Raw genomic sequence first — 27,380 nt, forward strand, 5'->3', positions numbered from 1 at the left:
ACAATTTAGAAATACCCAATAAATCCCCCAAATGAAATGACAAGTATAAAATTAGACTAGATTAGACTTCAGTGTAGTCTAATATTCAGGAGCCATATTCAGTGTCTTGTAAAATATTTCCACCTTCTGGTGAAACGCAGACGTTTTTCATTTCACTGGTCGAATTTCTTACTTAGAAATCTTAGAAAAATGGAACAGCTCTGTAAAATGTTTTAAATGAGGTGCAGCATCTGAAATCACAACATGTAGATCATAAATATCACACAATTATATGTCAGTAAACATGGACAATCAGAATGAAGTGGGACCACCTAAAATTTCTCTTACCACTTATATTTCACTTTTATGTTTTCATTGGTGCTTATAAGGTGGCTCCATGGCTTTTTATAACACAATCCATGTCAGCTAGTCATTCATGCCACACCAAAATAAGAGAAAAACAGAAAAAGATAATCACAACTTCTCTACTATCAGGCTGACCACATAACATGTGCTTATCAGCTTCTTTAACCTGGATCTAGTTAATGCTACGGATTCACGTCCTGATTCCACACAAAAATGACTGATTTACTGACTAACCGTCTTGCACCTGTCTTACAATAATAACATGATCATAAGTAAGACATTGCATTTCATCTCAGGTAGATACATTTACTAAAACCACTCTAACTTATATTCCAGATGTAAGGTTATAATGTTTAGTATCCGTTCATGATGGGAGCCTTTCAGTAGATATCTCTCCTTCCTTTCTTATTGATAAAACATCTAACTGTAAATCAAAATTGGATTTCTCTGACACTATTTGTCTTGGGTTACAACATCCAAAAGAAAAGTTGGGAACACTGAAACTGATTGACATAACAACATAATGGACTGTAATACCTTAAGTAGTTCAGTTGGGTAGATATTCTAAGCAAGCATTTGCTTTCTAAATAAACTTTTTCAGTGTAAAGAACAAACAAAACTGATTTGAGTACTTTGAATTACACCTTTGCTGCCTTCTTGCCCAGTTTGGTTTAATTCTACCCCTATCATTTCAGTGCCCAGATTAGAGGTTTTCAGTGTATCTAACATAATGAGAGTTTCAGACTAATGCCACCCTTCTCTAGTCTAATGGTACTGCCAAGCTGCCAGCAGGACATCTGAGTGGGGGGGATCTGGTATTAGGCGTATCCACGGACAGAGCATTGCTCATTTCCTTTAAACGCCCCTCCTCCCCGACAGAACAGGCAGAGCGCTCTGTCATCCTCCTCCAAAAGCCCCTCATTAGAAAATCTGCAGAGCAGACAAAGCTACTTGAGACGACACAATGGTGACTCCCCACATGGTGATTTGAAAGGGCATAAAGGAATCCAGGTCATGTTTTACTTTTTATTGGATCCTCTCTCCCTAATACTAACTTATCCACTGCGCTGCCCACCTACAAAGCTGCTTTGTTTCACCCACCACGTTTTAAATATTGTGGTGATATTATTCTCCCACGTGCTACCATGAGGACTATAATGCGTCGGCTGGTTAACACATTTTCTCCAGGATAAAGATAACAAGCAAATGAACATAGATATGAAGAGAACAACATCATGGATGATGTACAATAGAAAAGAGGTGGAGCCCATAAAAACAAGTCACCACTCATGATAACGACCTGCATCTGTGATTCAGCAGAAGTTTTGCTGCTGCTGCTGTTGCTGATGAGAGTTTTATGATGTCTCTGAGGATGAAAAAGCTCCTTCACAAATGAATCATCACATGTCGTCATCGTCTATTGCTCATCTTAGTCTTCCTGGAGCGGCTGCAGCTGATTAGGCTCAGAATAAGCCTCTCAAGATTTGTACCTCTATGAATGAGCTTCCATGGTAACTGATGAGGCCTCGCTAATCATGTCGCCGTTACTGCTGAGGTCTGTCCTGCTCATCCCTCTCTTTACTGTAACTCTAGCATCACACCACCATGAGTCATGCCGTGGTCGGACTGTGTGATGAGATGTCAACTTAACACTTTCACATGTAAAAACCCTCATGAATTAATTAGAGCATGATATTCATCTGCACACTCTCACTCATTCATTTTATTATTTCATAGTGTTATGGAATATCAGGATATTACACTAGTATGGTGCATTAATACTAAACTACTTTTAGATTTTGGGTAACCAGAACGAGTACATAAATGGCTTCACCCTTTGGGGGTCATGAACATATAACGATAATCTATCCAACAGTTTTTGAGATACGTCTGCCTTGAGTGTTGCCTCTAGGGATGTCAGACCAACTACAAGACTTAGAGCATGGCTATAATATCACTAACTGTTATAACTTACTGTGATGTGAATATTTAGACACACTACAAAGCAAAGTTACCCTGAATATCTCAGCCATCAGGGCACACAGGGTTCACCCAGTCGCCCCTCATCCCTCAACCTGTTCGAATGTTGTCATGACAGTTTTTTCGCCCCCACTGAGTGTTTCACTGTGTCCTCCAAGTCAGTTCCAGCTTACAAGTGCATCTCAGAGCAGCTGGGATTGAAGTGCTTTGCTCAAGGTCATGTTGACAGTTAGTTTTGAAGGAGGCGACAGGATGTCTCCTTCACTTTCTGCACACAGATTCAGGAGCTTGCCAGGGGATTTAAACTGATGACTTTCCAGTTTCAAGTCATTTCTCCAGACAATGCTGCTGCCATGACTCTGCAGAATGCAGAAGTGGGTTACAAGAACAACGGTGATGGATTAATTTCGACTGGTGTGATGAAGGCTTTCCCACTGCATCATCATCACTGTCACACATGTCATGGTTTCAGATTAGGATACATTGGAAGAGACGTTAACTAGGGTCATGAAGACAATTAAGATGCTGTGCATGACCACCTATAGTTTGGGGTTTATTGTCATTTGTCTGTTGTTTTGACAAAGTTCACATCAGACTGTCTCCACTCTGCATGGAGGCATCTTGTTTTATGGGTTTGGTTAATATGTCAGTACAACAATGAGCAAACAACAGTGCAACAATGAGTAACACAAGTCTGCTTACTGGGATGCATATCCAAAGGATACAGGCCTTATTTATGACAAGTTTGCTAAATTACACAACGACAGATTTCTTTCTGACAGACTCCAGTGTTTGAGTTGTATGTGTGGAGCCCTGCTTGGCTTCACAGTCACTCTGCAGTCCCACTGTGTTCCTGGATGTCCACCTGTCTCTCAGTGGCTTGAGCACTCTGGGTCTGTCTGCCAGCTTGTGGACATCTGTTTACTTCCTCCTCCATCAGTCGTCATGGCTGCAAACCCCCCCTACTATCACCACCTCCCCCCTCGCTGGCCGGCCTTCTCCGCCCTTCTATCGTGTTTCCTCAGGACACCAGCTGTGAACCACTTATGCTTATCCTGCAGTCCACCTCATCCAGACTTGTCATGTCGGCCACACTCTTTCCAAAACTGTACTTTGCTGCAGGCACTGGTTTGCTGAACCTTAGACACTTGATCTGAAAAAAGGCAAACTGAAACTGGGTATGTACCCATTAAGGTTTGTTAAAAACAAATTAGTTATGGGAACTTGTGCATAAGGTTGAATGGTAAAGCGATAAGCAAATGCAATTTTGAATACACCCATTGTATCTGTTTACAATGGCACAGGCCAACAAATGTAGTTTACATACTGGGTTAATCTTTATTTTATAATACATAAATACATTTTATGATAATAACAAGAATAATGCATTGAGTATCATGTGCATGTTGCTCTGAAAACCATGGCTGACCTGACTGGATATACAGTATATTTGAATTATATAATTGGTACAGTAAAAGTTAAGGGTGGGCATGAACAGGAAACAGGAAAAGCTATTTCTTTGTAATAGAAATTTTACATTTGAGAAGCAAAATTGAAATTGGTATTTTGGGGCATTTTATTTGACAGTAAAAATATGTGAAAGCATCATCTTGAACACATTCAGGGACTTTTATTCATTAGCATACATACACCAGCAGACTGATGTATAAATGAACATTTATACAATCAACTGTATCATTATACTGTATATGGGCATGTTGTAAAGATTTCATAACTGAACAAGGAATTATTCTTAGCTGAACAAGGAATTATGGGACCAAATTTGGAAAGTCACTGAGTGCATGTTTCCTTTGGCATGACAGACACTATGTGACATAGCACCCAACTGAGAGCTGCGTATTCAGATCTGCTCCTTCTCCCTCCTGCCCCCCCAGCCTAATAAACTATCTCCTGGATTGACGTTTTCTTCCCTTCGGCCTCCGTCAGACTGCAGGCAGTGGGCAGTTTTTGGGAAGCTCGTTGAGGGAGGTGTGGATCAGCCAGTGATCAGGGTGAATTAGAGTTATGCGTGACATGCAAAGGAGAGGCTCCAGAATGTGACAACAGCTGCGTTTTCAAGTGAAGCTTTTCTGCCTGAGGGGAGAGGAATAGATGACAAAGAGAGTGCAGCCTGCTGTGAAAAGAGTCAACTCCTTTTGTTGGCTCTTTAAAGACAGAGACCTGTTATCCATTGGTCTTCACATATAAAGTGGTGAACTTCTCAGGAATATGTCAAAACAGAGCAAGTAATTAAAGGACATAAGTGCCACTGTATAAATCATCTTTACTGCTCCTGTTCCCAGAACTTGATAATAGTCTCACATGTGCATGAGAGACATATACAGACCTACTTCTCAAGATTTTATTTCTTTTTTCGCAGTCATTTTTTTATCACAGTATATAGAATTATCCTTATTTTGATCAGGATTGTTGGTCTGTTGGGAATATGATGGGACCTGTGTATCTGTGTCTCACTTCCCCCATGGATGCCCCTTTGGCCTGACAGAGCTTTCAATGAAATCAATACTGCGTTACAACAATTTAGCACACTGGCTCATAAATATTTACACCTCCAGCTCGTCATTTAATGTGACATCAGTGTAAAACCTTCACACTGGCGAAGGAGATGTTTATGTCTCTCCAGTGTGACAGTTCCTACCTGTGTAATATCTTTCAAATGGCAGCATTATCCACCTTGTGATGTGTCAACATCACTTAAGAGTGTCAATCATACCGACTACTTCTTAGTTCATAAAAAATTACAATAATTTCTTCTCTTGGGATTCATCTCTAGACATTTGGGCAAATGTGAAATTCTTCTCTAAAACGTCTAATTCAAGACAGAGTTCACTAACCTCTCTTTGAAACTGTGAGAAATATAGTAACACATGAATGTGAACCTTGATGTTTAGTCACTGTTGACCTCCTATATAGACTTTAAAAGTTAAAATATCGTGGATGCCTGACAATGAAACGCTCTTTTAAGGGAACCAGTGAGCTAAGTCAAACACAACCACTGAGGTATTCAAGCTTTTATCTTGTACCAACAAAGAGCTCCCACCAGACCAAGAGCATCAAACTGTGGTTTGTCTGGAAAAAAAGGGACACACCCGTGATGATTTGGACTCAATTATTTGTACGGACACAACCATCACAGCTGCAACCTTGTGGGTGTGATAAGAAAATCACACCAGGAACTACTAGAGGAATACAAAAAAAAAAAGCAAAATGGACTTTCACCTCATGACAGAAAGTAGAAGCCCATCATGAGATCTCTGAGAGCTCTTTCACCTTTCATCCAAATCATCCCATTTACATCATGCTTTTGCTGTGTATGTAGTGCGTACCTTCAGTGAGGCTGATGTCAGCTCCACCCCAGTCCAAACTGACTGGTACCTACAGTATTTCCACAGTGGGCGGGTCCACTACTCGTTGGCTTTAGGACCCAGTGGCTGCACCAGTGAAGCAGGCATCGGCTCTGCTCTCAGACTGAAGCAGACAAAGGCGAGGGGGAGAGAGAGAGAGACGGCGCACCGCTATCCTGCAGCAACGACTCACACACTCGCATCCACTCCCCCCCAACGCACACACTCCCTTCACTCCGCAAGCAGCGACGCAGGTGAGTCCGCTCCTGGGGTGGGTTCAATGAGACTTCTCTGGCTGAAAGAAAAATGAAATAGAGGTAGTTTTTACACAGGCTGGGGCAAGTTGAGATGACATTGGAGGCATTTCTGTGCGGACGGAATGGTTTTAGGGTTTTTCAGCTGTGCGTCGGAGCAGGTGGATTGTGAGTAGGTGTGCGCACCCTACCCAACCCCCCTTTTTTCCTAAAGAGAAACTTGCATTTAATGCCGCCGCTGTCTGCCATGTGCCCACAGCCCCCCCATCATAAATAAGAAGTGTGGCATCATCAAACTTTCTTTTCTGCCACTGTGATTTTAAACTGTCTCTGCTTGGCGTGATGGATGGATAGATGAAGCATGTACGTGGATCAGCGTTGGTGGACATGACTGGGGAGTCATAATGTGGTCCTGGTGTAGTCACCGGGGCGTTGTGTGGGTGGCTCAGTCAAGAACACAGAACCAGCCAAAAATATCAATGATTCCTCACAATGGTACCGCAGTGCTGCTCCAGTGCTCAGAGGGGGCTTCAGTTTGACAGACTGTGGGCATGTTGCTGTGCCACAAGTCTGTAGTGTTTCAAACAGCCACAAAGAAAGAAAACCATGATGTCAATCCTGTGATGTCAGATAGCTTTATTCTGCAAATCTGTGCTAGTGTTGTGGCTGTGTGGAAATGTGTCCACTGAGAAGGTGTGCTCAATGGAGCCATGCTGGAGAATGAGCCGGCTGCACCTCCAGCAGCAGGCTGCAGCAGGAGCAGCAGCAGTGATGGTGATGTCACTCTGAAGGCAGGCACCCTGTTTGAGACAATGGACCGTCCTGGTTGATGCTCCACTGGGGAAGGGTCACAGTTAGCTCTGCTCATTAGTGCAGCAGATGGGATTGAAACCTGGCCTTTGTCAGCTGAGCAGCACCCATCCTAGAGAGGTCCCACCCCTAGCAGTGTGTCCGTCATAAAAACCCCAGTTAACAGCAGCACAGCCAGGGGTAAGCAGGGGACTGGAGAGCCCCACCACATGGATGGGTGGCGGCAGCATGTTTTCTTTCTATTCTGTTTTAATGGCGTCTGCTTTGAAAGCTGTCCTCCATAAATCACTGCATATGCATAAATAACATGTAGATCTTAGGAGGTCTGATGTTTAGAAATGTTGAACATTTTTAATTCAATTCATCAATTGAACATGATTAAACGATGTGTGAAAGGTTAATGAGGATGTTGTTTTAGATATTTTCATATGTTAAATGTTGACTGGACATATGACTATACTGTGTTAATTATGTGATGTTCGAACTAAGGGCTGAAGTGAAGAGTGGGAGTATTTACCTCATTAATTATTGGATCAATCACTTGATTAATAAGTAAAACATCACAAAATAGTGAAAAGTGCAGCAAACACAGCAACAAATAATTTCCATGAGAAGTTCCCAGAGTGCAAGCGCCCTTTTTGTCTGACCTTCAGTCCACAACCTATAGACATTCAAGTTTACATTGATAGAACAGAGAAAAGAAACAATTCCTCAGATTGAACAAGCATAATATACACTGAAAAATAAAAAGATTGACTTGATTAATTATCAAAACATTTGCAGTGTAAGTTGCAAATGAAATGGCGACAAATCATTTAAGCTCAATTAAGCAATTCACAGTTATGCAGTTATGCATTACTTTTAATAAAACAGTACACGTCACCCATGTGAAAGTGAAAAACCTTAGGTGAGTGTCATAACTCTGCAAAACAATGACAATTTGTCATATTATGACAAAACAGTTGTGCTCAAAGTAAATGATAACACACAATGAGGACTTTGTTTGTCACATGGTGGTGTCATGTCTTATCAAGTGGGCAACACGACAGTTGAGTTGTGTTTGAAGTCCAGTAACCTTTCAGTCAATGTTTCCAATGTCTGTAAGCTAACTGTGCTCCACAAACCAAACAAAGTGCCATGCATGATACCTTATAACATTTTTATTCTACTTGTGAGTTTTGGTAGAGATGGCCTCTTTTTGTGGGTGGGTGGCTCTAGGTATTTTTATGGGTGTGTCTCTTTTATGTATTTCAATTGATTTTGTGGCTTATGATGAGGAGGAAGGTGTGTAATTTAAACATTCAAACAAAGAAAAGCAAAGATTAAATGATAGTTTCATCTAACAACTTCAATATATTCAGCACAGAGTCTACTATACCATCAATTAAATAGATTCTCTGATACCCATACCTAAAAAAACACTCAAATGACTACAAGCCACATCAAGCAGTTGAGCTAATGCAGATGACACGTTGGACTGTTCTCTTACTGCCCGCTGAAAAATGGCTCCTTATTTCAGAATTAGTACATTTTGCTCCACAGTGTCATGGATGCATCCTGGTTAACGAGAAATCCAACCCTTTAATAAACAATTTATGTACAAGAGATTACAGTCACACAAATTGTGTCTTATAATCAGTTAACCATCGTTATCCAATCCCTGTAAGTAATCCTACTTTGACATAACTAAATATGCATAATGGAAATATCTGATTGAATGAAAGCTTTAGCCTAAACATGGTATTGAGTAGATTTATCCTGGCACTCTCTGCTGTCCTATCTGCATAAAACTCAATGAACTCTCTGTATATATTTATATCATTGTAGATTTTTTAAGGTATTTTAATATGAGAAACCATAACATTCAGGTCTATAGTAGCATAATTAATCAAATCCTGTCGCTGACAGATCATTATCACAAGCTAAATAACAAACCCACAGATGTGCAAACGCAGTGTTCTTTGAAGTGGTCAGTATGTGTCACTGAGATGATCAATCACTGCTTTCAGTTAAGAGACGTTTGGGTATAGCCTAAAGAGCAGCGCATTTGCAACCAACTATTTAGTCTCACCTAAAATGATAACTCTGATCATATCATACTCATATATGTTTGTACAGTATGAGTGTTCACAAATGTTGCTTTTAAAATAAATAATAAATTTTTTTCATAGTGATTTATAACAACAGAGGTTATTGGAAAATGATAATAATTTTCCTACTACATATGGTTTTTAATTAATAGTTACTTAAACGAAGCTATTATTCCTGACATTTGGCATTTGCTGGTTGACACGTCCCGCGATGTTTTATTAACATGGCTGCACTATTTCACTTTGTGATGTATTATATACTGTGTTTGCCTTCTTTCTCTAGACTCCCTGGAGCTGGTTACCGCCACAACTCATCTGTCACAACCATCACAACTTTCAGTCACCATGGAGCTAGACTTTGGACATTTTGACGAGCGAGACAAGTCATCCCGCACCTCTCGGGGTGGACGCATGAATGGACTCCCAAGTCCTACCCACAGTGCCCACTGCAGCTTCTACCGTACACGCACTCTGGCGGCCCTGACCAGTGAGAAGAAAGCCAAAAAAGTGCGCTTCTACCGCAATGGAGACCGCTACTTCAAGGGCATCGTGTATGCTGTGGCCAACGATCGATTTCGCACCTTTGACTCTCTCCTGGCTGACCTCACACGCTCGCTCTCCGACCACATCAACTTGCCACAGGGTGTCCGCTTTATCTTCACTATTGATGGTACACGCAAGATCTCAACCCTGGATGAGCTAGAGGAAGGTAAGCATGTTTTAGCAGGACTCAAAAAGCATGTATATTACAGATGTGGGAGTGAATGCATCTCTTTCCTGGGATGCTGGATCATTTAAACTGTTACTTTCTTTGTTCCCCAGCAGAGCTGCAGTAGTAAGATCAAAGCCATTTTGTTTCAGCCCACCGTGTTAAAGAGTGTCTGCAGTCAGTCTCTGAGCTGAGAAGATTTAGAAGCGAAACATTTCTAGTTTTCTGAGATTAGAAGTCTTATCTATCCAGTCTAGACTCCTGTAATCTCTAATGTGATGTATCGACTTCTAATCTGAAGGGTTAGTTTGGGACAGTCCTGTGACATGGTCCATTTTTCCAAGCCGTTTGGACATTATGTATTTTGTATGATGCTTCAGACAGGAACTGGCCTTTTGTTCTTTTGTCCGACTTAACAGACAAAACAAATGTGAATAATTTATTAAAAAAACAACCACCCATAAAACATTTCTTCTTGGTTTGTTTCATCCCATGTTAGATTGCATTTTGGGATTCTGTTTTTAAACATTTCCTGCTGAAAATGCTGACATCAGATCTGCTGCATTGGTCGTATTGGGGCTCAGTGGTCTCAGTTTTGGGATGTTTAGCTTAGACTCTCAGGAGTGCTCATCTGTAGACAGCTCACTGCAGCTCAGCATGGGATAAATGGTTCCTAAACAAATGGCATTAGCATCTAATTCTCAAAAAACATTTTTTTTCAAGTGTCTTTTATGTTTTTCTACTGTGAAAAGTCTTAGCAACCATAGTAACAATAAGTGGAAATCCTAATTAAAACTGCACCACTTCAATTTACAGGGTATATTCAGTGGTTAAGGGATCTTACATCATGACGTATTTCGTACTCTTACCGCTTGGAAAGCTGTTCACTTTGTGTTGTCTGGTAGATTGAAAGCTTCGTGAACAGCTGGCCTCATGTCTGTTATAGTTTATGTTTGGCATCAGAGAGCTGATCAGGACAAGAAGTGATTCATGTACTTACAGATTCTTGTTGTGTTGAGCCAAAGATGATTTGGAAACCATTTTAGTAATCGAATGATGTTAACTGGGCAACACACACAATGGCCTGCTCAGTGAAAAGCCATGTATCAATGAAACCTTTGCTGAGATGCAGCAACAAAATGATTTTATCTGAGGATTGTAATGTAGATGCTGGAGTTGGGGACTGTTTGATCCCATTTGTTTAATTTACTAACTCAATGAAATCCCCCGACTTCACCCCCTGATCTATAGAACATGCTGAGATACGTACTTCATGAGACTTTTCTAAAGAAGCAGGATGAGGTGGCCCGGGTGAGTTTGGGGTAAAGCCAGAAGATAAACTGCAGCTTAATTTGTCCAAAACGAGGTGATCATCTTTGCTACTTGAGCTGCTTTGCAAAGATAGGAGTGTGTGTGTGTGTGTGTGTGTGTGTGTCTATGTGTGTTGTGAGTGCAGTAAAGAAGGGGCTGCACGGTAAGCACTGTGGATGGTGGGGGGCATTTCATTGTGCTTCCTCTGGCGGCATATAATTAATTGCTCAATCTTCTCTGCACAGTGTAATCCCACTTTGTGCCTTTGTCTTTGTCGTAATTTCCCCACATTTGGCCTAATTGTTGCCTTCTGGATTCCCCCTTTTTGCCAAAATTTGTCTCTCTCACCATCTCTTTTCCCCTGGTAGCTTTTGTCTTTACATTAGCTCCCCTGCTTTTCTAACAAAGAAAAGCAATCTACTGTAAAAGCTAGAAAAGACGATAAACAATAAAGGATGATTATTTAGAGAGTTGGAAAACGCTTGTCACAATTTCAGCAAAGGTTTGAGGGTATAGAGTATTTATGCTTATCCTCCTATAAAATCCAGCTGTCTTACAACAGACTTCATGTGGAAGGTTGATTGTTATAATGTAAGTCTAATCAAGCTGAGGAACACAATGAGTCGTTATGTTTAAAATGCAGCTATTCGGTATAGTTCTACTGCCAGTGTGTAGGTATTGTTGCACAAATCTGGGCTGTGATCTCATGGGAGAGTTTTAGTGCTTCTCTTTTTTTTGTCCTTCAACACCAGACAAAGACATGCAAGTGTAAGCTAATTCCCATCATAATTCATAATCTCACACTGTAACACTGTACAGTACATTTCTGGCGTCATTTATTTATCATGGATTCATTTATTCATTTTCCTGTCTTGCGGTTCAATGTAGCTACTCGAAGCGTTGCTGTGAACAGTTTTCACTTTCAGCAACGTCATCAAATGATGGAAGGCTAGAGATAATCTCTCCCACATCTTATAATTTCAGATCCGGCAGGTTCAAATGTTTGAGTGGACACCTCTGGGACTCTCGGGTGTCAAAGCTGGATAGCTGAGTGTGTGGAAACACACTAACCTAATTTTTCTTTGCCATCCCAGGGGAAAGCTATGTTTGTGCATCGGAGAACTTCTACAAGAAGGTTGACTACACAAAGAATGTAAACCCCAACTGGTCCGTGAATGTAAAGGCCTCAGCAAGCCAGAAGAACCTGCAGTCCTTCGCCGCCAAGGCTGCCGGCGAGTCTAGAGAGACCAAGGACTTTGTCCGACCCAAGCTTGTGACGGTGATGCGCAGCGGTGTGAAGCCACGCAAAGCTGTCCGTGTCCTGCTCAACAAGAAAACAGCACACTCCTTCGAGCAGGTGCTCACTGACATCACAGAGGCCATTAAACTTGAAAGTGGCGTGGTCAAGAGGATCTACACACTTGACGGGAAACAGGTATGTCTCAACTTTGGCCACAGCCCAGCTTACGTAATGTTATAAGGAAAGAGACATTAGATCACATGCACTGTTACAAACGTTCATTGGGCCACATATAAAACTCTAAACCTCAAATGGAGAAAGCTGCAGATTGTCCCTTCTGTTTACATTTGTTTAATGTGGATAGGGCCCTGTGTTCTATCTAGAAATATTTGCAATAAAGATGGTACTGTATAGTATGTAAGCAAAGCTACACAATAGGGAAATTTGTGGTGAGGAATGAGGACAATTCATCATTCATAAATCCACCCACACAGAGGCAGGTACTGTATCAGGATCAAAGGAAAACAGCAAACAAATGTTATTTGCTTGTGTAAATGTAAAAAAAAAAGAAAAAAGAAGATAAAACAATAACATTGCATCATGGGTGGTTTTATTTAAGTTCATTGTGTAGTAGAATGAGGATAAAATGATAATGTCTGCTCCTACCCTCAGTCAACACTGACACAGCAGGTCCATGAGAACTTTCATCATCCATGAGAACAACCTGTGCACACAATGACCTTCATTGTCTCCTGTGTTTATTCTGACTTCAGTATGACACAACACATTTTCCTGTCTTGCGGTTCAGGTCATTAGTTTCCTGTCCACCAACCTTTGTTGTGAAGTTTTTTGACCACTGGTATTTTTGAGTCCATCTATTATTGAAAAGCTCAGAAGTCTTGCGCCCATTATAATAGTGTAATAGGGCTAAATCCTGGATTGTTGTAATTCCTCTATTGAGGTTGGTGCATTCTGATATTTAAGTCAAACCGTGAGAGTATGAGTTTAGAAGAACATTTATGTTAACATACACATCAAAACCGACACTCAAAATGCAGTGCAATTCCTAGTGCAGTCTTTGCAATTTGCATATAAAACAGCAATAAACAATAAAACAGCAATAATATCAGTGACGGCGAATCAGCCAAAAACATTAGCACATCTGGATTTTCTGCATGAATTTGATTTGATATGCACGCTGAGGTTTAAAAGGCAAACATGTTTTCCAATGTAACACAAGCTGCAGAATAAAGGGGGAAGTGTCCTGAGCAACCTTGACAAAGTTATTGGATCCTGTTGTAGCCAGACAGAATTCAGGGCACAGGAATCCCCAAGAGAAGACCTTGCAGAAAAGAAAAGGTTTCCACTGGCTGTATTTTATACACACAAGTATAGGATTGTGTGTTATACAGTGTATTCTTATTAAAAATTAAAGATATACTCTACTTATAAATTCATTTTCTGTATAGGGTAGTATCACTAGAAAGCTTGCTATGAAGATTATCAAATTATATACAGACACTTTCTAGAACTACTGTGTATTATAAAAAGTGGGACGCAGTTGTGAGAGAAGGTAAAAAGTCATGGGGAAGGCAATAGTTTTCTGAACACACAGCCCAAGCTACGAGGACAGTATGTTTTATTATTATTAATGTATCTTTCAGGTTGACTGCAGTCACTGACATATGTTCTCATCTTGATAATTAAAGAATCACCCACATCACATATGTAATTCACTGCATAGATCGAATACCTGTGCACTGCTGTGAGTCAGTAAATGAACAGAGGCGTGGAGAGGTGCAGGCATCACAGCATGTGTGGATTCGAATGTGGACATCTGTTCCTCAGCCCTCTCTTTGATATGGTTAAATGTTCACTAATCCTCGTGTGGGGACCTTTTCCTGTTTTATTCATTACATATGGACTCGGGCTTGTGTCCTGCTGAGCTTATTTAGATGCTGTACCTCTTCAGTTCCTCGGTTTCCTCTGGATTAGAAAGGCTGGAATCACACGTCTTGGAGGAGGGGAGATGCTGTCAAATGATAGATTGGGGAATTTGATTTTAATGCTTTCTCTCGGGGGTGCAGTCTGCCTGCCCCGGGTCTCATGCTGGTTTTTCCTACTGAAACGCTTGCTAAGATTTTTAGAGACAGTGTTCACCTTATGTGATATTGCAGTTCTTAGTGCATCTTTGTTCTTGGACTGTGGTTAGGCTTGTTCCCTCTCATTTTAATGATGATGTGTTTCCACAAAATGAATTTAATAGCCACCATATGGTAGCTATTCCCAATCAGTGCATATTGATTGTAGTGTCATCACTGCACCTCTAAATGAATCACTTCATAATTAGTGACCATTGATCTCTGACAGGGACACTGTTTCATGGCAATGCATAGAAGTGTAAGAAATGCTGCACACATTATTGCAGTGTCTTTGTGTGCAGCGGCACACTGCAGCTGCTCTGTGGTGGAGGTGATATGGTAGAAGCAATATTGATGCAGTGCCCGCCCCTCCCTGACTCTGCGCCGATCCTCCTCTTCCCATTCCATTGCGATAGCTGCTGGGACCGGTTGCTAGGAGACCACATCCCAGGCACAAAGAGAGCCCAGCTGGTGTGGACTGGTCTGTCAGATACGACATCCTGTAGTGGGTGTGAGAGTTTACTATCAATGCAAGCCTTTGGTTTAAAAACCAGTGATCATGATTTTTTACTGTATACATATTCATCACTGGGTGTGAGCTGGAAGCATGATGGGCTACACTGAAATATGTTTGTATGCTTCTGAAATCTTTGTTTCTGACTGACTAAAAGGTGATTTGGGTTGTGCTTTCTAGCATTTTTAAAATGGCTACTTTTCATACAGGATTGTCCTCTTCTCCTAAGTCCTGTGTAGCCTGTAGAGACAGCTTGCCCTTGTCTCTTTGTCGCTGTTGTGAACATAATCACTCCCATTTTCCCCTCAAATTCTGGTGCTTTTCACTTCAATCGGGAAGGGTGGGGCCAGTGGATTCAGGTGTCATTTTCCATTCTTAGAGCAAATTAGGATCATTTTATTTTTGCTGATGGGGAGTAATTATTCCTTGTGCCAGAAAAGTACATTTCTTGATTTGCCCCCACCACTACACATTAAATCAGAGAGGGTTTGCTTAATTGCTCGAAGACATTTTATATTCATTCTTTTTTGATAGATGTGCCTGCATAGGAGAGTAGTTCTGATTTGCATTCAAGATCCGCTACTTGTTCATCTGAATTGCACTTTAGGAAGGTTTTTGTCTAATGGATGATCACTGTGAAATATGTTAAAGGTACGTTGTGTTGCTGTGCCGCTTGTCCTTTTGTATTATCTTGACGAGTCTGCAGGATTGCACAGAGCTCTTTAACGGATCTGAGTGCCCATTATTCTGACCTAGAATGAAGGTTTCCATTTAAGTTCCTTTTTTTTAACGGTAGCTTTGTCAACAAAGCCACACACAAAAAAAAAAATAAAAGGATATTTAAAATATGCTTCTGGCACAAGGTCAAACTGTTATTGTCGAAGAACAAAAGATTCCGATTCACCTTAAAAGTTAATAACTCATTGTAAGAAAATATTCACCGAATAAGAGATGGATACATGCATGGGTTCAGGGCTTCTTAACGACTAAAATGCGCCCGCTAATAGGGAAGAAAAGCCTGCTTTTCTCTGGTTATCAGTGCTCTTGCAGTCTGCACACTCTTTGCCATGCTGCAGAAGCAGTTGTCATGGCAATAAGCTGGGCTGTGATGGATTCAGTTTGTGACAATGGCTGTAATACGCTGAGTGTGCTCTTTACATTGGTTGTTACCTGGCTACTCTCTGTTCCTCACCTGTCATACCAGCTCTGTGCAGCCACATTTGACACACATGCACTTACACGCACTCATATACACGCACACAGACTGACACTGTGAAACATAGGCATCTTCACGCTGACAGAGGGGCGTGGTCCCCCTGATGAAGCATCTCTAGTAGGCATGGAAGCATGTATCTATTCTCTGTACCTAAATCCACTCACATCCCCTCGTTCCTGCACAAACGCCACATCAACAAGTGAGCCTGGCCCAGGGGGACGAGGAGGAAGCACAATTTAATAAAGCTAAGGCCACATCAGTCAGCCAAATGGAAAGCCTGCTTCCTTGGGGTTGGAGGGGGGTGGGGTTAAAACAACATCAGGCACCAGCTGGTCCCCATGACTGTGCAGTTATCGCTGCCTAACTGGCTCATCTGTGCTCCAAATGCATCCGGAGCACCTACAGTAGCACACAGATGCTGCGCTGCTGCACCAAGGTCACAGACAGGTCAGAAAGGTAGCTAGCAATAGAAATCATCATTAAGCTGGAAGAAATCTTAGCAACATGATTGATGATGCTCAAAATGTTTTTCCCCCACTAATGATAAAGCACAGAATCTGACAACTGAGGTGTTAATACAAAAACAGAAAGTGAAGTGGACAATAACGAAACACTGTGTGTTTTTTGAAAGTCACTGTCTTAATTTCAAGACACATATATTTAGTTTTAATGAACACAGTAAGATTTTCAGCTGATTTGTAATGACACAGAAAGAAACATCATCATAAACTAAACTAGGATGACCTCTCTGTGGTGTCAGCGCAATCCAGATTATTGTTTTCAGTTCAATTTGATTCAATACTCTGCCCATTAAATCAGGTGATAAGACTTTAATGAGAAGTACTGATGAGATGAACCACCCACAAGACAGAGAAAATGGTATAATGCAACATGAGTTAACACAGAATTAGAGATGAGACAGATCCTGGAGATCAAGAATCACTGCTGCTCATTCATTCGGGCTCTATATGTGGCTGAATGGTTGAGCTAAAGTGGACACAGGAGACAGGCCCGCTGCCTGTGGAAACCAAAAGATGCATGAGCTTTGTTTGAAGGAGCTGTTTTCTGCTGCTTCACACAAAAGCAGGAACAAAGAAGGTTTAGTTGTACCCGAAATTACTGTCTCCACAAAAATTGAAGGTATATCATTTGATTTATTTTGCATTGATGCTTTCTAATGCAAATTCATATTTGTAGCATGCAGGTATTATATGAACTGTCATAGAGGTCATACTGTATGTTGGTTTGAATTTCTTTGGGGTTTGATGAGTTAATCCTCAAAAAGTGAACACTTAAATAAAACATAAAATTCCCAGGAGAAACAAAAGAAAATGTTTATTTAGTACCATTATCACACCAGTCAAATGTCTGTGGCCTCTGATTTGTCAAAGGAACCCTGAATAATTCAGTTGTTGTAGTTTGTGGATCCCTGCGTAGCTGCTGGTGGTGTTGGTGGTTTTTTGGGGGGGTCATGTGGTCCTGACAGCTGGTGAAGCAGAGATTAGGGATAGGCTTGGTGGGACAAAGGGTGGAGGGAACCTGGAGTCTGGAAGGAGCCAGTTTTCAGAAAATCCCTTCTTCCCATGAACACATACATTGATATGTACACACTACGTTGAATGATGTAACTACGTCTGTCCGCACCATGACAGTGCTTATTTAAGTAAAATGGCATCTGGTCATCTCATCCTGCCCTTTCCCTAGATACTGTTGCTAGGTGGGTCTGGTTGATGCAGCTGACTGACCTTTTCGAAACGAGAGGGGATGTTTCTTAACCTATATTGAAATGTTTCCAAGATGGCCTGGCCTTTCCTCACTGCAGCCAGGTTTCAAAGAGACTCTGACATTTTACTTGTGATCTGATTGTGAGCAGCCTTTCTATCCACCGTAGACAGACGCCAACATCCAGTCAGGGTTAAAATATCTATTAACCCACAAGAGAGGAAAAAAACACCTTGTGATTATGTATCAATTGGAAGATTGTACACATACTTTCCAGGTTTGGATGGACGACGGATGCTTAAATGCTCACAGTATATTAATTATTTGTGGTCAAAGTGATGTTAGTGAGTGCTGGTGAAAAATCTGCACTGTAAAGGTACATTGATCCCTGCAGGGAATTGGATTAGGAGGATTGCTAGGATTCAGCGTTTTTTCTTAAGCAGGCTGTGTGCTTTCCTAAAAAATGGAGATGAACTCAAGTTGTCTCAAAGTAGGCTACTTGGTGTTAGGCTACCTTTTTACGATATCACTTTTAAATGTCTCTTAAAAAAGTACATGTAAGTATTAAAAGTACGTATCTGTATTTTTTGGCTTTATTTAGAAATTGAAGTAACAACAATACTGGTTTGAGTGCAATACTAAGTAGGTGGCAAAGCTGTTGGCTAGATTGGAATGAATTGTTCTTCTGAGGGAGACGCCCCCAAACACTATAATTCATTATGTGACTCATTGTTTCAGCCACACAGACATAGAGAGAGAAAAAAGTTGGCTGTGTAATGACTCAGACTTCCAATCATTTTTGTTCAAACCAATGCAACATTTTTGTTAGGGGGTATTTGCCTTTTTTAGGTTGTTGAGTGGAGAACAAGAAACACACTGGTGCTGCCTCTTAGGAAGCCAGAACCCAACTGAGAGGACAGTTTCTTTATTTCAAATGGAGATTTTGTTAAGGAAGATTACGGTCTGTTGGATAAACCTGTTTATCCCTTTAATCGGCTCTGTTTCCGAAGCATTTAAACTCTAACCTTCTGCCGCATCCCACCTCATTTCCGTCTCCTTCTCCACCTGCTGGCCTTGGGAAGGGGGGGGGGGCAACCACTTCCTAATGCTTTTACTTAGCTTAAATATTGGGTGCTCCCGGTGCTGCTGAACAGTTTAACCTAATGAAAGTAACATGTATCTAATCTTGTGATAATGCACACAAGAAAAAAACTAATCTGGATCCTGTAAACTGGCCCTGGCTGAAAAACCAATTAGATTTGGATCCCTGAAGTCAAAGCACCATCTCTGTACGTCCGTGGGGATCCACCAGACTTGTATCTAGGGAATCTTGTGGGACGCAGAAAAGGTACAGCTGTTGGATGCCACGCCACCGAGTCACCACCACACACTTTTAGCTTGTCTAGCAGGACAGAGAACCAACATGGCAGCTGCTGGGGTGGGGTGTTCCCAAATTATCTGTAGCTCATAGTTTGGATGTGTATCACAAAGGAAACCATGATGCATCTTGACTATCCTGGCATGCAGCCCAACTAAGGATAATCTTTCATGCCATGGATCTCTCACATAAACCCACACATAGTAAGTGAGGTCTGTGTTTTTAGAAAATGAGCCTCAAAGAAACTTGCTGAGCTTAAAATGACAGTGGGCTATAGTTCATATGTCTTTAGATGTGTTGTGCAGAAAACGAGACTGAGATGCTTCATAATAAATATCAGTGGCACCGGGAATAAAAGTAAAACAGTAACCGAGAGGAAATGCAGCTTTTAGCCTGGATGGCTCCAGCAGGCGTGCCGGAGCTGATAACAGGGCCTGTTTAATGGAGAGCAGAGGAGAAGGTGTGGCCCAAAGACATCTGTCCACTAAGTAGGCCATGTTGAGTCAACAGCTGCTATAGAATGAGAAATCCCTGGGGAAAGAAGTTGAATCATTTAAACATTACAGGAAAAGTGTAACATTATCCTCTCTGTTTGGGCTTTTTGTGCCTTTTGTGTGTGTGTTTTGTTCGAATGTACCTAGTGTAGCTGAAGGCATGTTAACATGACAAGAAAAACACAAAGGCGGCTCTGAAGCTCACTAAATCCTTCGACTGGCAGACAACCACAACCTGAATTTTACTCACTGACTCTCTCCACGCAGGGCTTTGTGTTTATAACGTGCATATTTTTTTTTTTATTAAATGCAATCAGCATTTAACACTCTCTTCTCTGTCGCCAGATGTCAAATCTGCAAGTGCATCATATATGACGCTTCCTCTGCACAGCTATTAGCATTGCCTCTTCACGCTGCAAATTCCTGCATGATGTTTTTAATTAGTCCTGAATCAGCATTTCAAATGCACTTCATTAAACTATGAATAATTTAATCAGACAGGTAACAGATTATTCCTTTTTGGAAATGACACTCTCTTTCTTTCGGTACATTTGAGTTAGTGAAGTGAAGGTTTTCTGGAGCATTTAAATCTGATATTTGTTATCCCCTGTATATAAAGTGCAAGTTGTTTCAGTTGTACACCCGGTCTTGTCATGAGACTAGTTGACGATAGATTATCGAGGGTCTCCTATCTTCACAGGTAACCTGCCTTCAAGATTTCTTTGGAGATGATGATGTGTTCATTGCATGTGGACCAGAGAAATTCCGCTATGCCCAGGATGACTTCTCTTTGGATGAGAGCGGTGAGCTGTTTGTGTCTGCATTTTAATTTAATTTAATTTACTATGCTGAAAGCCTTTTTTTATAATGTTTTTATAATCAATCATGCAGCAGTATTGACCTAAAAACAGTTAACCTTTATAGCAGTAAAACAAAAATTATAAAACATTTAACACCACCCACACATTTCTTTACATATTATACATGGTGTTTGCTTTATATCTGAATTCTTCTTCAGGAGGGAGTCTAAGAGAAGTTTATTATCTGCTGCTGGTAGCAGGGGTGGCAAAACACAGAGAAGAGGAGCAGCCATTAATTTGCCTGGTGACAGGTTTAGGTCAGCTGATACGTTGGCGTTGATTCTGCTGAGAGTTTGAGAAAAGAAAATGTGAAACAAATCTTCTCACTTTCTGCTCCCCACAGACTTGAAAAGCCGATTTTATAACTTGAACCTAATGTTCTTTCTCTCAGATTCAGCTTCTTATGCATATTTTTTCACCTTTGTTCCCCATCATGCTCCCTCCATCCCTCCTCTTATACTGTGTACCTTGTCAAATATCTGATGGAGATGCCATCAAACTCAGAAGGATCTGGGTCCTTTCCTTCCTGCAAACTGCCCCCATGGAATAAAACTAAATTGTTTCATTTCATCTATAATAGCCTTGGGGCAATACCAACCAAAATGTCTGAGTTCAGCGATGAAGGACAATAGTTACCTTGGTTACGATTTTCTTAAGGAGTTAAGCAAATATATATGCAAAACTAAGAGACACGTGCCATGAAATGTGTCCTTTACTCACCATGTATTATTCCTACATACTGTAGTGAAAAATACATAGTACTTACTCAGATTACTGCTTCTAAGCTTTGTTTTGACAGTTACCAAAATAGATTTAAAACCCTTGTGGTTACGTCTTCATCTTATGTTAAATACAAGACAATGCAGGTGGACGTGCAGACAGGGAGGAGCACATGTGTACCTGCGGCTCTGCTTATGCAGCGACAGCATCACTTGAAGCTGAGTAGGAATCTGTGTAGATAGACTCAGGCTATTTTGAGTCCACCGGTCTGAAGTGCTGTCACGGTGGCACACGTTGCAAACAATCTCACATGAATGTACGTCTGTACCCAGTAGTGTGTGAAGGTTAAGAGAGAGAAGACAGACATGGTGCAATCCCAGGAGACGAAGGGGAGGACAGATAGTATAATTAGCATCAAAAGTGGAAGAGAGAAGGGAGGGGGAGAAAAGAGAGAGCCTGACTGTTCGGAGAGAAAGAGGAAAGAGAAAAATGTCTGGTGTTTGTCTAGCCTGATTAATACAGTGACCCAGAATATACTGCGTACATTTTCATTCATATAAATGCCTAATGCTATATTTTTACATTTTACCCATTAAAATGATTGGATATCAAGCATCGGTCATAGCAGAAATATAAGATCTCCTCAAACTTTTACATTTTAAATGTCATCAGCTCGATCAGTGAGGGTTGAAGAGTAGAAGATAAAGTAAACAAGAATATGAATCTGATGAGACGTTCAATGCCCCCTTGTTCAGCATAGTTTGTTTCTTGGAGCCACTAAAACAGTAAGTTTGGTCTGCACTGAAGTTTGATTTACAGTATTTACAACATAATACCACTGTTTTATTATTACTACTAGCTTAGTTAAATTGATTAGTAGATTAGTTGACTTTCAACTCATTTAGTTTTGGAAAAAAGTTATGATTACTTTTTTGATTGTGCTTTTTTTCCCCACAGAATGCCGGGTGATGAAGGGACCCAAAGCTCAACGTGGTTCAGCAAAGAGTCCTGGACAGATCAAGCGCTGCAAGTCTCCTGCTGAATCGAGTGAGTCCAATATTATCTCCCCTACACTGTAAACTAGAGCAGAAGGTACTCCATTCCTATGATCTATAAATCAAAACAAAGAGAGCTGGAAAATGAAACTAGGCCAGTTCTGGTGCTGAAAAAGTAACTCAGAAATGAACCGTGCTGTAGTGGCTTTGTGGTAGAGCACTGTAAATCCCAACCAGATCCTTATCGCTGACGAAAAATCTCCTTCAAGATGAAAAACTAAGTTTGTTTGACAGAAGAGGAGCTTAAAACTGAAGGTCTTCTCTTTCTTGCCTGGCTGTGTCTAGAGAACTGGAGTCAGACTGGGGGGACAAACAACATCAGCTCCATAATCTCAGTACAACACCTCATAAAACCGTTGAATATTTCACAATGGGGACAGTAGAAATCCACCCTTTGTTTACTGAACGCAATCTGATTAGGATAATGTTGCTAATTCAGATTAAATTTGAAATCATGAATAAAATATGCAAAGTAAATAAATACAGTGTAAACAGCTTTCAGCTATTTGTTTCACAATGAGGGATTTTAACATTTAATAATAACCAGGAGGCAATAGAACATAATAGAGACACTGGTGCCTGAATCTTTTATGCTAACAACAGCTTACGACTCTGGAAACAGTGCTACACCCCTCTGTTACGAGGCAATCTGAGTTTATACAGCTGCACTATTAGTTGACTGAACAGCTGATTGCATGAAATCTGATCGAGTGCAGCCTTGATAAAAACGCTTTGTTTAGCAGCTTTCGCAGAAACTATTAACACCGAGAAACAAAACACAAGTCATGTTTTCCATGTGTCTACGCATTGGTTCAAATCATGCAATATTTAGATTTTATTTAGTCAAACTGTAACAATTCTTCCACTGATTGTTGTTGCTATAAACCACATTTTGCTGCATGCTCTTTATGTCTGTTAAAGTATGAAGCATTTCTCCAACAGTGGTGAGACAGAGTCTTGAATATTTTATTGATCAATGATGGGAGATGTCATCTAAGACAGCAGTAATCTGTTGACTGTTTCCCACATCACCTGAGAGGTCAGCGGCGAGATAATGGGGTCACAGCAGAACAGACGTACTGCATGTGACTTGCTTATGGTAACTGGGATTAGGATTTATGAATTCAGTTCATTTAAATTGAACATTGAAACTCAGTTTGGTCGTGTGATGGTGTTGCCATCAAGTAAACACTACTACAATAGAATGATTTTTCTATAGAGGATCAATGAAATGTAGATAAGTGTGTAAATTAGCAGTTACTCAGTTTAAATAAAACCGCTGCACTCTCAGTTTCACATATGGGAGAGCAGCTTATGTTTAGATACGGTGATTTTTAGGATCCCAAGATAACCGCATGTGTCATTTTTGGGTTTTAGGGTGGGCCCTACAGCTTGTTAAGTCTACATTTGTGGGCCTGTTTATATGGCTGAGTGGTTAAATGAAGCCAGTGGCATCAAGTTGATTAACAATAAAGCTTTGTCCACGTTGGGTTTTCAACATTCATTGGCTGAAATTTACACTGGCCATCTGGCTCATAGTGCTTTGAAAGCTTTTCATCTCTTATATACAAAAACTCTTTTAAACAACTTAAAACACACGACTACATCACATTGCACTGCTCTTAGAAAACACAATGCTCCACACAGAGCGGATCCTAGCAACGTAGCGGGACGCACAGCGAGTGAATAAAGCGTCATCTAGCAAACGGCAAGTTTGTAGACAGCGTCCCGCTACACTGCAGCCAAATATAGTGGCCGCAGTTCAGGAATGACTTGACCGGTGAAAGACATCAAGGCCTTTGTTACACACTTTCTAATCCACTCGCTGTTTGTCTCTTTCTTCTTTTCCCTCCCCTCTCTTTTCTGCTCTGTGGGCTCCTCTCAGCCAACGGGACGGGCTCCAGCAGCCAGCTCTCCACCCCGATTTCCAAGCATTCCCCCACCTCCACCCCCACCAGTCCAGGCCTCAACAACAAGCAGAAGGTACCCGGCCTCTCTCCTTCTCCAGCCCTTTTATCCTCCCCTCCTTCTCCTTCTTTTTATACTTTTAACTGAACTTACTTACTGATTTTTCTCCCGTTCTTTCACCAGGATCTCTACCTGCCTTTATCTCTGGATGATGACGATTCTCTTGGTGAATCGATGTAGACTCTCCTCCTTCAGCCTGCCTCCTTTTTTGGCCTGAAACACAGAAGTTTTTATACCTCTGCTGCTTTCCACCTTCACTCACGGTGCCACCTGTTGTCTAGGAGAACCACTTTCTGTCTCTTTTTAAGGCCTTAGCCACCAGGGCTATGACACCATTTGCTGCTTGAGAATAACATAGATGTTTGTTTTTTTTTGTTTCTTTTTGTAAATCTCTTTTGACCTGCTCACTAATATTGAGACTTATTTCTATGTGGACTTTAGCAACTATTTCTTAAAAGGGCGCACAGGTTGACCCACTGATTTCATGTTGTAAAAATGTCACTTTGGTCTCGGACATTTTGTTAAAGGTTGCACTCTGATTTTAATATTTCATTCAGTCACATAATTCCAAGCAGCAAATGGCTACTTTAGTGGTGTTAGTCAGAACTGACTCGACTTTTGTATCACTTGTATCTGTGATGTTCCTCCGTGTCCTCCTGTCCTTCTGCCCTATGGTTGATGGTGTGCAAGGGTAATGATTCCTTGTCAGAGGAAGTTTGCTAAGCCAGATAAAGTCTTTCTAAACTGCTGTAAATACTGTGTATAGCTATCCATCTTAACATCTCTGCCAAATGTCCATTGCTGTGCTTCCATAATATCAACCCCATGTATGCCCAACATTTGCTCACCATGAAACAGGGTATTCTCAAAGTAAAAGAAGCAACCAATATGAAGTCCCATGTGTGCGATGCAGCTCCTGACTGAAGTGGATTATGGGTCAAAAGCCAGTGTCTCCTTACGAGAGTTAATGTTCCCGACTGATGATGCAGTACATGTGAAATGTGCATTAGTGTAAGATAGCACTATTCAAACTAATATAACCACGGAGGCTTCAATATCCATGTGTCAGGAATAATTGGAATTCAATTCATCCTGTCGGTCAGAGACAAGGCAAAGAAAAAGCATTCCACATAATCCCGAGGGAAATCTTTACGCTGTTGTTTCCTTTATTTTGAGCCTCTATATAGACAGTAGGCTATACATCATATATACCCTCTATGTTTTCAATTTTCACAAACTGCAGTGCATGATACTCATGGATGGTTACGAGTCTTTGGGCATTTAAAAAAGCTGATTTGAAGGACCTAACAAACAACCAAAGGAATGATATGCCCTTCCAGAAGTTTTAAAAGTCGACACACATTCAATATACAGTTTTTTTTATAAACTAAGTCTAAATAACTCCCTTTTAGGCCTGTTTGTCACTGCTTCACTACAACTAGTGGTGATGTTTTATCGTAGAATGTGTGACACTTAAAAAAAATCTCAAAGCCAAAGTGATTTGTAGAGGGGGGAAAATAGGTAACTTTATTAGTAATAAATAATTCATTTAAATATTCTGGAGGAAGCACACTTGGAGAGTTATGCATGGTAACTTTTAACACATCAAAAATATGTCAAGATTAAATCATGCTCACCTGAGGCAATTAGTTTTATCAGATCGCTAAACAGTAATGGGTTTTCTCCTATTTTGCATGGCTCAGCATAGTTCTCAGAAACAGGGGAGATAAAAACGTAACGCTTGTCTAAATTTGTGTGGGTTTAAAATTTTTATAAAATGTATTAATTTATATCAAGGGTACTTGTCTAGGATTTCTTTTTTTCTAGTTTTAACTTGCTATCGAGATCTAAACAGTAGTACTTTTTTCAAGCCTCTGTGTGCAACGTTCTATCGCCATATTTCTTTTTCTGTAGTCGCGACTTGCATCGTTTGTCTCACAAACTCACCGAAAAGAGTTTTCTCAGACTTTGCAGGGAATCAAACCTGAGAATCTCTCAATTGGACGACACTGAAGCACAAAGCGGGAAGCTACTTATTCACCAACAGCAACAGACACTTTACTGTCTACTAGCAATCACAATTAAGTTCTCGATGTACTGGTTTAAAACAAATGCTGCGCATGTGGCGTCCTTTAAATTGATATCTATGCATTCGGATTCAAGATTAGTTCAAAATGATCTCTCTTTTCCTTTTTCTGTAGAGAATGGCCTTTTATACGTGAAAAACATAACTCAAAAGGAACTCAAATGAAACTTTCCATGCAGTTATTCCATTGTGACGATGTGAAAGTTGAATGTCTTAGCAGTGACCTGGTGCCCGCTCTCTGGGTAAGCTCTGAATAGCTGTTGTCATCAGCCACTTAATACTCAACACATCAATATATGGTGCTGTGAGCTACGCCTTTCTCCCGCAGGGAGCGCTGTCACACCAGCACTACAGCTACTACTATCAGCTAATCCAACAGCAGGGACACCTCACTTGACCCGCCATTTTGTACAAAATCCCCCCCCCCCCCCCCAGTTGTTGTCACTCTCTCGACCTGTCTGCTCTGTGTAACCTTACATCCGAACAATGCTCTTGTTTCCTTAATTTTTCTACAGCTTACTACAGCGCTACAGCATATTAAACATTAACAGGAAATGTTGGTTGTCTCGTGTGAAACGGCCACCACCATGTAAGATGGATGGTGTGAATTCATCACCTACAGTGGTGCCTTTTTTTTTAGATTGTCTTTTGATAAAACAAATGAACTAGGACATTGAAGGTTTGTTTCTTTGTTAAGAGCTGTTTGTAAAACGTTCTTAAATGTCATGAACGAGGAGGCCTCCCTACACATTTGGTTTTGTAGAGTTACAGGACACTTTATCATGGTGTAAATACGCTCCCCTCCTGTTCTCTTTCATATGTATGCCTTTCTGATCGAATGAATGACTTTTTTTCTTGGAAATTTACAACGTCCTTTTTAGTGGTAATTTGCAATGTCACAGTGGCTTGTTTCAGTGCTTCATTCAGTGTATTAACCAGTATCCTTTTGCAATTAAAACAGTTGTATTTCACCTCTCTGGTCATGTCTTAATGATTTTTTTCTCTTCTGATCTACAAACTCAAACACGGACTGACGACTGATAAATCCATAATTTATAATTGTGTTTTAAAAGAATAGTACAAGTGAGTGTGTGTGTTTGTGTTGTACACGTGCACCTCTAA

At 40.8% G+C, this 27,380-nt stretch overlaps 1 protein-coding gene across 1 annotated transcript; it reads left to right on the forward strand.

Moving 5' to 3' along the window:
- The first annotated feature begins 5,814 nt into the window (after positions 1–5,814).
- LOC113169036 (neuronal migration protein doublecortin) lies at positions 5,815–27,191 on the forward strand. Its single transcript, XM_026370165.1, has 7 exons — positions 5,815–5,944; positions 9,128–9,553; positions 11,959–12,299; positions 20,270–20,372; positions 22,107–22,196; positions 24,090–24,187; positions 24,296–27,191. The coding sequence occupies exons 2-7, from the start codon at positions 9,190–9,192 to the stop codon at positions 24,350–24,352; spliced, it is 1,053 nt and encodes a 350-aa protein (XP_026225950.1). The 5' UTR covers positions 5,815–5,944; positions 9,128–9,189; the 3' UTR covers positions 24,353–27,191.
- The last annotated feature ends 189 nt before the right edge of the window (positions 27,192–27,380 follow it).

The sequence above is a fragment of the Anabas testudineus genome, chromosome 14 (genome assembly GCF_900324465.2).
Source record: "Anabas testudineus chromosome 14, fAnaTes1.2, whole genome shotgun sequence".
Classification (NCBI taxonomy): Eukaryota; Metazoa; Chordata; class Actinopteri; order Anabantiformes; family Anabantidae; genus Anabas; species Anabas testudineus.